At 35.5% G+C, this 15,885-nt stretch overlaps 2 protein-coding genes across 2 annotated transcripts in view; one reads left to right on the top strand and one right to left on the bottom strand.

The window, feature by feature from the left end:
* Positions 1-9,150, top strand: part of Tmprss15 (transmembrane serine protease 15) — a 133,901-nt gene extending 124,751 nt beyond the window's left edge. The window contains exons 23-24 of the mRNA XM_004639096.1: positions 4,383-4,522; positions 8,995-9,150. Coding sequence (XP_004639153.1) covers positions 4,383-4,522; positions 8,995-9,150 — 296 coding nt within the window. The remainder of the gene's footprint in view (positions 1-4,382; positions 4,523-8,994) is intronic.
* A 3,215-nt stretch (positions 9,151-12,365) lies between these two features.
* The window catches only part of Chodl (chondrolectin), a 25,145-nt gene continuing 21,625 nt past the window's right edge, over positions 12,366-15,885 (bottom strand). The window contains exon 6 of the mRNA XM_004639090.3: positions 12,366-13,751. Coding sequence (XP_004639147.1) covers positions 13,667-13,751 — 85 coding nt within the window. The 3' untranslated portion in view covers positions 12,366-13,666. The remainder of the gene's footprint in view (positions 13,752-15,885) is intronic.

Genomic DNA, 15,885 nt, shown 5'->3' with positions numbered 1-15,885 from the left:
GACCCTTGCGCTTGCCAGGGAAGCGCTTATTCCACTGAACCATCTCCCCAGCCCCCCTTTTTATTATTATTATTATTATTATCATTATTATTATTATATTTATTTTTTTTCCAATTCTTATACTGCAATGAATTTTGAAATATTTACAAAAATCATCTCAGGACATACTTTATAATTCATTAGCTTAAAAAAGATTTCCAGGTGTGTTATTCTATATTATATTCTAAAACCATGATTCTTTAAAAAAAGAATTCAGATAGTTCTCAGACTCACTATTTAAATCTTTATATTATAAACACTGATAAATAGAAAAGATACACTTAATGAAGTGAATATAATGCAAAGTTCTAAGAATTTATTTTGGTAAAGCATATGGACAAACTCTAGTAAAAATAAATCCATTACTATCTGTCCCACTTTTCTATTCAACAAATTTATCTTCATTTATGATGTAAGACTACATATTCAAGTTACCTGCAATAAAAAAGAAACTCCCTTGTAACTTCTACATGCTGAACCTGCCTATTGGCAAAATGATTAAGATATATCATGCAGACTATACATTGATAGATCATTGATCCTCTGATATTATTTAATGACATGTTTTCTAAACATAAACATAATGACTATGGGGCACCAATTTCACCTGATGCTTAACTATGTCTGAAGGAAATGATGCCAGCATGTCAAGGATACAATTCTACTTCCATGCTCGTTGCAGTGCTCTTAACAACAGCCTTTTGGAGGAAAGATAGATGGAGGAAAAAAGCCTACGTGTTCATCAGCTGAATGAAGAAAGTATGGTTCACATTCAGTTATTAGGAAAAGAATAAAAATCTGACCTTTGTGACAACATAGATGGAAGTGGAGAGCATCACATTAAGTGGAATAAGCCAGGCACAGAGAGACAAAGTTTGCATGATCTCACTCATATATGGAATCTAAAAGTTGCTTGATGGGGACGGCGCTAAGCTAAAACTAAATGAAAGCAAGAAGTTCTAGTGTGGTACTGTACAGCAGGTTGACTGCTGACAACACTGACATATTGTGCGTATCCAAATGTTAAAAGAAAATATTTGCAAGTGTTTATCAGGAAAAGAAAAAGACAAATAGCTGAGGAACTGGATATATATAACCTGGTTTATATATTATATAGAGTATACATGTATGAAAACAGAACAGTACTCCACGAAAGTGTACATTTTTATTTTTTTGTGTGGTACAAATGATTAAAACCAGAGACTTCATACTAAGCTACTTCCCTACTCTTCATTTAGATTTCATTTTTTGAGTCAGGGTCTTGTGAAGTCAATCAATAACCATGTTAGGTTAGAATTTCCAATTCTCTTGCCTCTGTCTTCTGGAAACTTGCATGTTTTTATGTATCAGTGAAAAATTAAAATGAAGTTAAACAACTTATAACTGTATTGTACAGATATATGTATATCTGTCTCTCAATCTATCTATCTATGCAGCTTTTCAGTCTTGGTGATTAACAAGAATATCTTCAAACATGAATTCTAAGAAAGCATTCCAGCTCTTCATGTCCTGGAAGTGTAATTGCAAGCAGAATTCCTAATTACAGAATTCCTAATACAGTTCACCACCTACAAGTTCTGACCACTCCACAACATTAGACAAAGGAAAGACACTTAGTCTAGTAAGAGGATCTGACCTCTGTAAGTCAAAATAAATTATAGGTGTGATGTTTAAAAATTCTAGTTATGTGTAAGATGAAACTGCATGAAGTCTTGTAGAAAGGTACAGAGTCCCATAATTAAATCACATCAAAAATATCCTTATTTTTTGTCAGAGAAGGAGCAAAGTTCTAAGTGTGGTGCTTTCCTGAGGATTCTGACAAAAGTTTTCCACTGCAATTGCATTATATGCAACTGAAAATGCCTCTTGTCTGCTTATGATCAAGAATACTAAAGACCATAAATTCTTTTTTTTAAGATCATAAATTCTTATATTTCTCCCACTTGAAGAATGTCATGACTTATTGAACTTGACATTTAAGGAACAAAAATGATTTTCAACTAGATAGGTTTTATTTTTTCTGACTTTAAAAAATATTTTATGAACACAATATAGACTCTTCAAAAACAAATTATACAATAACAATATTTAAGACTTCATTACATAGGAAAAATTGAGCTATAAACTTGGGTTATATGAATTTATTGGTACTAAAATATTTGTTTAATTAACTTAAGAAAGTCTGTAAAAGTAGTATGGAGCCAGTAAAAAGATCAATTTCATTTACCAATAAATGGCCTGCTCATCTTCTTTTCTGAGGGCTTGAGGGGGATGCAGAGTTTCACTGTGTAGTGCAGGCTGGTCTTGAACTCACTTCTGTAGCCCAGCCTGGCCTTGAAATCACAGTGATCCTCCTACCTCAGCCTCTTAAGTGCTGGGATTAGAGGCATGCATTAGCATGCCTGGTAGCCAGTTCATCTTTAAATATTTCTTGGGTCATTGAAAATTTAATGACTTTTATAAACTCTGTGTTGTAATAGTCACCTTTTCTTTTGTACCGGGGATCAAACTCAGCACCTTGCGCTTGCCAGGCAGGCATTTATGCTACTGAGCTATCTCCCTGGCCCCAATTTTCATCTAATAACCTTATCTCATTTCATAAAATTCAAATTTCCAAGCTTGACAGCATATTACACTAATTAATTAACTAAGAACATGAGGAACATATTGTTCACTAGGAAGAAATGAAGTGATACCAGTTGCTAAGTTTAGGAAAATTAGTACATTAAAGACAACTTTACCAAAATTTTTATTTATACCTGTGTGTACATATGGGCGTGAGTAATTGTGTGTGCTTCTTGTTATTCTAGTAACAAACCATGTTGACAAATATTGAATATATGCACACTGTTCAAATTTGCTTTTACCAATCAGTTTTATTATTTACTCAAACACATTTCTTAAATTTTTTATTAATTTTAATAAAAAAGAAATAGCAATGAGACAGTTTCAAAACAGGTTAGTAGAACAGTTATAATAATTGATACACTGCATATTGTCTTCATAGTAGTTATTCAGAGTACAAGAGGCAAACATGATCTTGACTAATATCAAACACTTTTTTCATTCACTAACAAGGAGCAAAAATAGCTTTGGTTTTTTTATTACAAAACTAAGGCTTCTCAGGCCACCCTGAACCTTCATGGTAGGATGACCAAGAGTGGTGCTGCATGTTCTCATCCATTTCTATCTCCACTTTACTTTTTTACAGTGTACATTGAACTTTGAAAGTCACATTGGTTTCTCCAGTACCAGTTGGCAGTAGCCATTTGTATAGTCTGTCTTCATTGTCATGCTAGTACCATTAAATCAGTCATACAGATGGTGTCTACTCCACTCAAAAAAAAAAAAGAAATATACATTTGGGCATGAAGTAATCATTGAGTCATGTATATGCTCTCTCTCTCTCTCTCTCTCCCATTTCCCTTTCCCTCTCTCTGTCTTTTTTCCCTGTCTCTCAAACACACACACACACACACACACACACACACACACATATTTGTTGTCTTAGTATTTTTAGTGTAGATATTAAACTAAATGGAAAAATGAGATCACATATATCTTTACATTACCAGTTGTCAAGTATACTTACTAACTTAACACAAACGTTTTGCTTAGCTTGAGCAACCAAATAAAGTTGCTAATTATTACAAAGTGGTTATTGTGCACCTTTTCAGGGACACCAACATCTGCTTATTGCTCATCCCTTCTGGAATTAGTCCTTTTATAAACAGAGATTCATACTTCTAGAGAATGAGTTCTGCATAAAAAAAGAATGGAAATATACTCTTAAAACTCCTTCTCTCTCTTCACCTGCGTGTGAATGACAAGCTGATTGTCCCTAGACCAGGGCACAGTTCGGCAGAGCTTTGTCCCCTGTGTGGTGAACACCTGCTCACTCACAAAGCTCCACAAAGGCGCTAACTGCCATTATACTGGAGGGAGCGCCTCTTCAGGTGCTGAATGAAAGCACTTCTGGGTTTCTGAGTTGGTGTTAATTTCTATGAATAGAACTCTTTGTGTTGGCAGGCTTTATATCCATGAGCAATATTATAACTTTAAAATTACTGAAAATAGCTGAAGATCACCTTACCTCAATCCACCATCTCTACTAGCCCTTGGGAAAGAAAGAAGAGCATCGCTGTCATCCACTCGCTAAAATCCACAGATGGATTTTTATTATGCCATTTAACATGTAACACTCGTAGTTAGTTCCATTGTATAGACACAATGTACTCCATAATGAGAGTGAAATGTTGGAATAAATAAGACTGATGGTGTTTCATTCAAAAATGCAACTGGATCACTTCTGACTAGCTGGCGGCACTATCCATTTTGAGCAGGTCCTACTGCAGACATCCTACAAGAAGCTGATGTTCCTCTTCTTTCAAATGAGAAGTGCCAGCAACAGATGCCAGAGTATAACATTACCCAAAATATGATATGTGCCGGCTACGAAGAAGGAGGAATAGATACTTGTCAGGTAAGTGTGTCTGAGTGTTCATCTTCTACTTTTAGAAAGCACTGCTATATATTGATATCATTATTTAACAAAAATTTGTGTATAAAACAATTGCTCAGGTTCCTTACCTTCGCTCTTCTCTTAGGAACTGTGGCCTTTGTATCTGTTTGCATACTAGTCCTCAGAGGGCCTGAGAACTAAAAACAAAACTACTTTTACACGTGAGCATTACAAACCAAATGTCTTGAGAGACTAGGTGTAATATTTGAATAAGTAAGACAGAGATATAAAATGAAGGTTAATAGGCCCAGATGGAGCCAAACAACCTATATCTTAGCTAAATACATTTAATTTTAAATTTCCAATTATCATATGCGTTTTACAACATTGAAAACAAGCAAAATGAGCCTTAGGGCCAAATTGCTCAGTGAGCTGCTAGTTTCCAACTTTGAGTCTAGAGTATTGGTCAGGTATCCAGTGACCCGAAATCATGTGTAGATGAAAAGCAGTCTGAATACTTAGTTAGAGCCAGTTTACAACTAGTTAAATGGAAAGCAAATAAAGAACTGAACAGTATGGCATATCTCCAGGGCCTAGAAGTCTTTACTAAAAAAATTATTATCACTTTTTACATTTTATTATAGGAGTGTAATAACTAACTTGCTGATGTAAGAGTGTCAGTATTGTGGTAAATTGGAAGTGTGAATATCCTTTGATCTATGTAACCATCAGAGTGAAACTCTTGCATACACATTACCAACTAGAAATAACGATCTCTAGGTGTCACCAGCTAGAAAAAATGCAACTATCTATAAACTCCATGAACTCCACATACCTTCAAAAAATAAGTAGTTAAGCTAATCTTGAGATTCCAAAGTTCAGGTGCAGCCTAGGGTTCTTCTTAAGGGCATGTGCTCTATGCCCAGGGTACTCCTACTTGCCCTGGCTTTAAGATTTATTGGTGAAACTGTACAAGTCACTTTGAATTTCTTGAGAAGGGTAAGTCAGATAACATGTGTGAGGCACCAAGTAAATACTCAATAGTATTATCATTTTTTACATGAGAGTTACTAAGTCTGAAAATTTATTTCATACTTGTTTTCTGTATTTCAAAACTAATGAAAATTAATGCATCATCTACTGGATTAGATTAAACTTGATGGCATGACAGATCAAATAATTTATACATGTGGGAGTAGCTATTTATATCATGGGGGACATGGTTTCACTGTATTAAAGTGGAACAACTTGTTTCATACGCTAATATGTATAGTAATTTTGCAAGATATTTTGAACAGATAAATCCAAACATGAATCCTTTAGCTAAATTTTTAAAATAATGTTAAGCTTTTTTGTTCAATTTTGCCTTCATTCTTTGTTGATGAATTCTTGCATATTCAAAACAAACTAGATAGCTTTCTTCTTATTTAAAAATTACCACCAGATCTGATATTTTCCTTTTAAAATGAGAAGTGTGCTTGAGGTAAGATAATATTAGCACTTAGGAAATTTATGGAAACATTGTGCAGAACGGAAATCAGCTGCATAACTTCAGTTATAGTTAATGGAGATCATGTGACAGACATTTCATGCACAAAGCAAAAATTATGGTGGCCAGTGCCATTGATGTTAGGGTTACATTAATCTAGTAACTCATGCCAGATATCTGAAATCATATAGTTGGCTCTGATTTCTGCAGTCTAGGCATGCTAATCATTAGCAAGTAAGCAACCTTTTACACAAGGAACTACTTTACGCAGTAGAATGTTATCATAATTGATTAACCAGTACTCTAAGTTGCCACACGATTCTTTCAGTTCAACTTTAGTACTATGTTTATAATGAGATTAACTAATTAAGTAAGAATACATTATTTGAAAATACGAATTTCGTTTTGTTTTATTACTGGATTTTTTTTTTTTTTTTTTTTTTTTTTGATGGAACTGGGGATTGAACTCAGGCCCTTGCACTTGCCAGGGAAGCACTTATTCCACTGAGCCATCTCCCCGCCCCCCTTATTACTGGATATTATCACCTGCTTTATTAAAAAATATTTTCAAGTCTTGTTGATTAACTTGTCATCCTCCTGCCTCAGTCTGGTAGAGTGTTGGGTTTACAGGAGCACCATCACATCCAGCTTGGGTACCTTCTTTAAGGCATTTTTTTTTAAGCTCAAAATTTTGACTTACTAAGCATTTACAAGACTCTGAAGATCTTCTTGCTTCAGAAAGGCTTGAACACTTGAGCCAATTTTCTAGCAGCATCAGGGAAGATTAAAATGTAAAGCTAAGGGAACAATACTCTACTTCGGGAGGTAGAATCATATGCTACATGATGGCTTTCAAGTCATGATCTCCAGTGCGGTAGACAGTAGCATCTCAGTGCATAGCAGGAGCACAAAAAGTCCTGGTTCCATCACACACCTACTATGTCAGAAGCTCCCAAGTCAGGGCTTCACACTGTTTGCATCACTTCCCTTTCAGGAGATTCTGACACACAGTGAAGTTTGAGAACCACGGTTCTAAACAAAACTGGTCACCAACCCTCATACTCAATCTCAAAGAAGGTGATGATTTTTCTTTTACAAATATAACATCCATTTGGAGATAACTTTTTAAAGTTAATTTATCATTTTCTGGACATTCATTTTATTTTTGCAGCACTTAAATATTCTTGAGGTAGTGAAACATATATCACTAAAATATATGAAACTTGAGAAGTTGCATACTCAAATTGAAATGACATGGTTAGATGGGAAATGACAGACTAGGTCTCCCAGCCAGAGAGACAGAAAGGCAACAGGCCTGCTGCTTTATGAACGAGAAACTGTAATTGAGCCAATATAGTTAAAATCTTTATCCATATAACTAATCTCTGAATCATTCCTATCCATTAAAATTAAATTATTTTATTAAACATGAGAGAATCAAGTGACCCCCTTTTGAAAAATACTCAAGCAGTAGAAATATCTTTTTAATAATTTATGAGCCATTCATAATATATATTGAGTCTTAGATATATCCTGGTGCATAAATATTTCAGAACTCATTTACTGACTTAAGGCCTTAATATGCAAAACCTAACATTACAGCCCCTGGATTCAAAGAACTTGTAGTCATTTGTTACGTCTAGAATATAGGTAATATGGAGTTAGCAATGCAAGTTAGGTTCCCCTACACCCAAGAGAAAAACTAAAGTTTTTTGATAACTTACATTTTTATCCTTTGAATGTAATATAGGGCCAAAAGATGATAGTCAAGCAAAAATCACTGAGTATATTTTCTGGGGGTCTTGTGGGGTAGCTCAGTTGTTTAAAGCACTTGCTTGGGCAAACCCAGTCAGGCGCGGGGGCCATGGTTCGATCCTCAGCTGCACCTGGTGTACCAGACCTGCTCTTAAGGCAGCCCGAGATAGCCAAAACAAAACAAAACAAAATGAAACAATACTTCTGAGTATATTTTCTATTAAAAATCTAAGATTGAAATATTTTGTTAGGCCCAAGGAAATGGCTCAGTGGAATAAGCGCTTCCCTGGCAAGCGCAAGGGCCTGAGTTCAATCCCCAGTTCTGCCAAAAGAGAGAGAGAGAGAGAGAGAGAGAGAGAGAGAGAGAGAGAGAGAGAGAGAGAGAGAAATATTTTGTTACAGGAGTGATTTCAAACAAAGCATAGGCTTTAAATTCTTTCAAAAATATTTTTAAATGATCACATAATATTTAAGAGATATTTTTCAATGCATAATTAATGACTCTTATCTGTATTCATTTTTATCATATAGAAATTATTATGTACACTCATAATTTATGTAACTAACTTCAATAGGATGAACTTTAATTAATGTTTAGAAAAATTTAAAACGTTTCTCCATTAGTTGAAACCTCTGATGAAAACATGTTCTTATCAGCACAAATTATACCCAAGTTTTGCCTACTTTGGTTGAAATATTAGTTTTCAAATCTGATCATAGTTATAAAATCCCAGAAAGCTCGTTCTACCCAAGAGGATAAAAAGCCATAATGAACACCTTTTATGAGTTTATACTTTTTCTAAAATCAAACTATGGAGCAATTTTTCTACCCAGATTTTCATGAAATATGTAGTATATCTTCTTTGTTTATATTTTGGTCCTGATTTTTTTCATTGTGCTTTAATATAACTTTTTAGTATCCACTAAAATATCATAATTAAGAAGAGGAGGTGCTTCCTAAAAAAAGTGCATTATGAAAATATTTGCATTAAAATTATACATCTTAAGCATCGTACATTGTTTGGTTTCCTTACCGAGAAGCAAAGAGTTGTTTTTCATTATCTAGAGCAATAATGAATATTCATGTATATATACACAGATAATTTGCAGTTTAATCACGTTTCTGCTTTTTTACTTTATTATTTCAGTAATTTTATATTTTTATTTTTTATTAATTTGCCAAATATCCTCTTATATACTTAAATAACTAAACCACATGGCCACAACTTTCTTCGTGGTTCCCTCTTAGGGGGATTCCGGAGGCCCGCTGATGTGCCAAGAGAACAACAGATGGTTCCTTGTCGGTGTGACATCCTTCGGATACCAGTGCGCGCGGCCTCGTCGTGCGGGGGTGTACGTTTTTGTCTCAAAGTTTGCCCAGTGGATACAAAGTTTTCTACATTAGAAGGTTCTTTAAACCTAAAATGAACATGGTCAACTTTTCACATTTCATTTTAAGGATTATGGAAATATATTTATATAAAAAATTAGAAAAATAATTCAGCTAAGACACTGATGTGCCAGGTCAAGTGGGATGGACAAAATTACTAAATCTTTGCAATACAAAGTAATTTTAATCTATTTTTGATTTTGTTGGTAATGACTGTTTTAACAAATATCATTTTTATTTAATCACTTTACCATTTTCTGCTAAAGGACCATTATTTTAAATACCCTTGGTGCATTTTGATGAATTGAGAAATATTAGGAAGTATACATCATTGTTTGAAATAAAGTGCTATGCATTGGCCAAGCAATGGCCATGACTCATCCACATGGCTGACACTGACAGAGGTTCTACAATCTGAGGTACAGGATCTCAGGATAAATCCTGAGGGGATTTCACTGACCTTATCAGACCCAAATGCTACAACTCTTGTTGCATAGGTCCTGCTTTACCTTGGTCTTACCCATCCAGCAGAAAAGTATAAAAACAAAATATAAGAAGTAAAGCCATGCTGTTATGTTGAGCTGTAGGGGACTCAGGTCAACAATTTCTGACATTGCCAGTGAAGCAGAAGACCCAATACTATTATGGACTACTGGACTCTTTTAGAATAGTTTTCTGAGTTAACACACCTGTAATATTAAAATAATGAAACTTAACAAAAAAGGGGATACAGATGAATGTCCATTTTGTATCTGTGTATTCAAAATGGTTAGGATAGATATATAGTTACATTCTCTTAATGAATAGAGGGATTTGTTCTAATGGTGTTTGTAAATAGAATATCATGTCCGCATCTTGTACAGCAATTAACCACTGGGAGGAATGTATGCAATGTGTTAATTATTGAAACTGTCCTACCAATTTTATTTGAAACTGTCTCATTGCTATTTGTTTCTCAATAAAATTATAGGAAAAAAATAAAAGTACATAGGATTGCCTGTAAGAAAGAAAGAAAGAAAGAAAGAAAGAAAGAAAGAAAGAAAGAAAGAAAGAGAAAGAAAGTGCTATAAATCATCTGTGTTCAACTTGGTATTATCAGAATAGCAATGGTTTTCTTGGTTTTTCATATAAATGCATTTTATCTAAATCCATTTCATTTTGAGCATAAAGTCATTATTTTCCTTGTTCATAAAAATGTTTATGGTGAGTTCATATCACAAAACTGATTGGGACATGGCTGGTTGAGTTTCACTCTCAGATAAAGCAGTGGAGTTAATATACACTGGGCTCTAGCTCCCTAACAATAAACTATCAAACTAAATGGTAAATTAATTTATATGGTCATTCTATCCTGTTCCTTGTTTTACCTGGATTATTCATACTTACCACTTCCTTCAAGTTCATATTTTTAAGGCTCAAAAATAATCAAATAAGTCAAAGAAATAAAACTATCGCAAATGTTTATTTCAGTTTATGTGTGATTCAGAGGATATTTCTTACATGTGAAAAACTTACTTAGACACAGCTGAATTGCCCTCTGGAAGTGCCAAAAATGTGTAAGAAATGAATTTGTTTCACTTCTTTAGTTCCTTGAATCACTTCCAGAGTAACTGTGAGCTTCCATTTAGCTTTCCACACAGAATGCATCTGTGAAAGAAAGAATCTGTGGGAGAAAGTACTCTTACCTCATTAGGAGAAAACACACTTCCCTCTGTGAGCAAACATAATAAAAAAGACAGTGAGATTTAGAGGAGTTCAAAGGAGGAAACAATTAGTATGGATTGGTCTTAAGGAAGAAAGGATACTTGAGCTACTTGTGAAGGAAAGGTTATTATTGATGCATGTAAGGCTTTTTGGGGAGCAATACATCTTCATGTAACCATATATTGGAGAAAAATGGTGCTTGAGGGTGACCCAGCAAGCACAGGAAGAGAAGTGAGTGGAGAATCAATCGTGTGTTGTGTAAAAAGACGCTTTCACTGGGCAACTGTCAGAGAAAAGGAAACATGGCTATCTAAAACACTGCAATGGCCAGCCAGATAGCTCTGTGGACTAGACCGCGTGCTTAGGCAGAGCACAGAGGCCGGGGTTCGAGCCCCAGCTTGCTGTGCTGGCCTCGTCCCCGGGACACACTGAGACGGAGATTGAGACTAGGTGTGGTGGTGCCTGCCTATAATCCCAGCGCTCGGGAGGCTGATCACAGGAGAATCACTACGAGTCCGATCTACATAGTGGTCGCACACCCTGTACATCCTGTCCTAAATTAATAAAATAATAAAAAATAAAAATAAAATAAAGACACTGCAGTCAAATGAAGAGTTACACATTTCCTGCATTGTGAAATTTATTCTTCAGACAAAAATCAGGAGTCCCTGAACACATTCCCTTGTTAAGAACTTTCTAGTAACCCATTGTAAAAAGAAGAATGGTGATAGAGTATGTTGTTTGTGTCCAATACTCAGAGATTTCACTATATTTTAGCTACATTTCCAACATACATTAGAAATGTTTTCTGAAAACACAAACAAAACACATATTTTGTACTCACTTTCATTTTATAAGCTCAGGTAAAATTTTAAGAAACACCCAGGAAAGTATCACTGCCACCACCTTCCAGTAAGGAGGAAGTTTATTTTCCCATCCTTGCTAACTTTTAGTTTTCCACCCTTACTAACTCAGTCCTTGATTCCACAGGCATTATCAAGCTGTCAATAAAGACAAAAGGCGAAGCCCAATCCTTTCTCCATTGTGTTGTCGCTACTTTCTTGCAGCTGTTATAAAACTGGGTGGCATAGACCAGAAGGAAAGTCAAGTTTCCCTATCAAGCCCTGACTAAGTGAGGGAACATGGTGGCAGACTGCAAGGAGGGCTGTGGATCATAGCGGTTTGCCTACCATTCCAACCAGAGTGTTGGGAAGACAGGTTGTAGTTGAAAGTAGACCTAGGCTTACAATCCAGCTGCCCATTCTCTCAGTCTGAAAGGGGGCTATGCCCACTATTTTCTATTGTGCCTCTTAGTTTTGTCAAAGCACTCTAGCAACTTTATCCCAGGAAAATGCTTTATTCCCCAACTAAAAATGATGGTCAAAGAAAAGTTTGTTTCTCTGCAACTTCATTTTTATCGCATTTAAATGGAATCTCCGTGAAGTGATGAAACATGCCTGAACATTGTTGACGTAAGAGATTTTGACACCACCAATAATCATTCTTCAGAAACAAGAACTCTTTATTTGGTTAAAAGGAGCACAGCGATATTTGAAGACCAAATAGTGACAACTTGAGAAGAACAAGTCACAAGCATCGAAGAAACTAGAAGAAGATAAGACAGAAGGGAGCTACTGCTTACAACCATGAACAAATCCTCACCAGTGAAATACTAAATCCCTGACAACTTCCAACACATGTCACACTAATTCATCTATCGTGGGGGTGTTTATTTTTTTCCATCTTGAAATGTCAGTGTACTGTGCTTAGCTCCACTCTGGTGGCAGTCATTCACCTGGTCCCAATTATAAGACTTTGTATGTAATAATAGAGGCTAGATTCAGTGAGAAAAACCTTAGACAACTTCTGAAACTCTCTGCCTCTAATGTCCATCCCAATCCCAAACCTACCATTGTTTGGGCAGTAAAGGAGGGACCAGGTTGATTCTAGGACCCTCAGAGAGTGACTTGTAGTTATATAGGCAACATGTGAAGACATATGATTAATATTGTCTATGCCACACTTTTATTCAATATTTACTGCATTACTATTATACAGCTATTAGTAAAGTTATTTCATTACAAAATCTGTTGAGTTTTAAACTAAAAATAATTGTAAGGCACATGTCTTGCACAATTGAACTTAGACAATTCTTGCCTCTAAGGAAGATGCTTCTGGAGATTTACACCACAGTTAAAGAGACAGCTTCTTATTTCTGAAGAGATTTCCTAAACATTGTCCAACAAAAAGTAGAGAAACTGAACAGAGATGAGCCATTTCTAGAAAGAAATTTTCTCATGATAATATACTTGTGTGTATGTGAATTCAGTTGAAAACAGTGATGTATTTCTTCAATCAAAGCAGCATGTATTGAAAAATGGAATGTCATAAAAATAAATATCAGAAGAGTCCACTTTTATCAAGTACTTATGCAAAGGTAAAATGTTCCTATAGACTGAAAATTTCAATACAATTTATATCGCATTACCTAAATTACAAGTTACGAAAGGTGAAAGAAATCAAAATAGCTGCTTTCAACCCACATACTCCATCTGCGTGGTCCATTCCATTTTCTTGAAATTTAGGCCCATCCTTTAGCAAAATAAGCAAGTCTCACTCCATGACTAGCACAGCATACTTTTGGAAATGAAATAATAAACATATAAAAATTATTATAATAATTGCCTCAAGGGGGAGCTTAAGGTTCACGTTGCAGATCCTTTGAGATTTCAAGCCATTCCAAGCTAATGTTCTGATGCCATTCCTTACTTACACGGATCCAGAATTATAAGACTACTTTCTTTTTTGGAGCTAAGTCAATGGGTTGTTATACTTCCATGCCACTTTCCTTTCTGGTGCTCTTGGAAATCCACAGCGTGGACTGGTTTGGGCTGGTTTTTGTTCTTCCTTTACTGAAAAACATAAGAAGAAATAGGCTCAGTGTCTGACATTTATACAGCAGAACTTGTCTCAGTCCACATGTGGATAGCTCAGACACTTATTTACAAAAGAATCCTTCTTCGCTCGCCAGCATATCTTTCCATCCCTACAAAAAATTCTAGATTATTTCAGTGTATGAAGATGGCAAGCAGTTCTTATGAATGATGAGAAACAAAAAGTATCTTTCCTTCTGTTTTATTCATTAGAGTTCAGATACATGCACACAAAGCTGTACCTTTCACAGTACAAAAATTTCCATTTAATCTCCAATAAACTAGTTTTCTTCTTTTTGAACCAGGAATCAAACTCAAGACCTTGAACTTATTAGGCAGGTGCTACTCTGCTCAGCTATATCTCCTTTTTTTTGCTTAATTTTTTTTTTAAATCTCGCTTTTTGAGTACACTGGCACTAAAATTCATGCTGAATTTAATACCAAATCATCAGAACCAATATGAAGGCTCTAAGTGTAAGGAGCCACCTACCCCCTTCCCTGCATCAGTTTTCCATCCTCTGAGTAGTGACATGGTTGCTGAAAGCTTAACTGTGCCTTCATCTCAGAAGCTGATATAATTCAAGAATAGGCGCTAGCTCTGACAATTTAGGAATACCTAAATTCCTCCCCCAGTTCAGACATATACCTTTACTCATGTTAGAGATGGAATTGGTTTCTAGTCCGCTGGGCGGTAGCTTCTATTTTCCCAATGAACGTTCCCTTTTTAGGCACCTCAGGAGTATTAGTTTACTGGTTCACCTAAATCATCCTTTACCAGGTCTCTCATCGTAGTGTGAATTATTCCGTCTAGCTTCCTAAGGGTTCTCTCTCCCAGGGCCCCTGTCTCTGCCTCTCCCTGCTCATCCCATTCTGTACTCTCTCCCCTGAAACCCCTCAAGCCAAGAGCACATGCCGCAGGCTCACAGGTCTCTCCCCTCTCAACCTCATGCAACAGATGCTAAGGAACTCTTTTAAAGATGGAAAGGAACGCTTTCTATCATAATTGAGCATCCCACTTAAAAATACTGCTTAATTCACTTCAATTTAACTGTTCCTGTGACTACTAACGCATCTTCAAGTTGGGTGTTTTGTCACTTTTCCTTTCATCTCACCGAGCCATCTACTTAGTATGGAAAACAAGTCCATGTTTATTAAAAGAACAAAACAACTTTTATAAAGTTAAAAAATTGGTTAAATTATTAATGTGGCTTTTGCATAAAATTAGTATTTCATTACAAAATTACTACTAGTTAGGGGAGCAGGAGTTATTTTGAGCATGATATGGAATGAAAGAAACTATCGTGGGTACCAGAGTGGAATTTAAACTTTCTGCAAGGCACTCAGACGATAGCGGAGTGGAGTCTTTGATGCAGCGTCTCCTCGCTTTCCTGGAAGAAAGGAAAAGGGAGGCACTAAGGGCGCGGGAAGGGCGGGCTCCAGCTACGCCTGGCATCGGAGGCGCTTAGGTGGTCTGCGTTCTCGATCAGAGAACGTCAAAGAGGAAAGTCCACAGATCTTCAGATTATGAAAACCTAGGAGATGCTGAGTGAATCAAACGGTCACAATAACATATTGTTTTGGGGAAAAAACAAACTTTAGAGAAAATACAGTTACACTTCAGCACTTTTTGCTTTACAATTGTGAATGTCTGAGCCACATTTTCAAAGTGTGTCTTAAGCTGATTTATTGCTTTATAGCTCTTAAAGATTTCACTAGATAAAGAAGGGATTTGTGTCTAATCCTTCTGCCTCGCCACTTTTCACAAAGAGAAATCTTCTTTTAGTTATAATCAGAATTGGAGAAAGAAAATATATATTTATTATTGTAACATTTTGGTAAAAGTATCAACAAATAATTTTGAATTGTGTTTAACATGTGTTTTAGGAAGCCAAAACACAACATAAATTACTGCACTTTATCATCATTCACAATGTTTTAACATGTAGTTAATTGTGAATCAAAATCCTTTAAATTTATGTGAACTATTTAGAACTTAAAACTATTTGGATTTTTTTCTGAATTCGTTGTGGTTTATTTCAGAGAAGGAAAAATGAAAGAAAGAAAAATAACTTCCCTGGCATAGCTTCTTTTTCTTTTTTCCTGCTCAATATAT

This window comes from Octodon degus, unplaced genomic scaffold, assembly GCF_000260255.1.
Source record: "Octodon degus isolate 3935 unplaced genomic scaffold, OctDeg1.0 scaffold00106, whole genome shotgun sequence".
In the NCBI taxonomy this organism is placed as follows: Eukaryota; Metazoa; Chordata; class Mammalia; order Rodentia; family Octodontidae; genus Octodon; species Octodon degus.
This window is presented reverse-complemented; position numbering and strand designations above follow the sequence as displayed.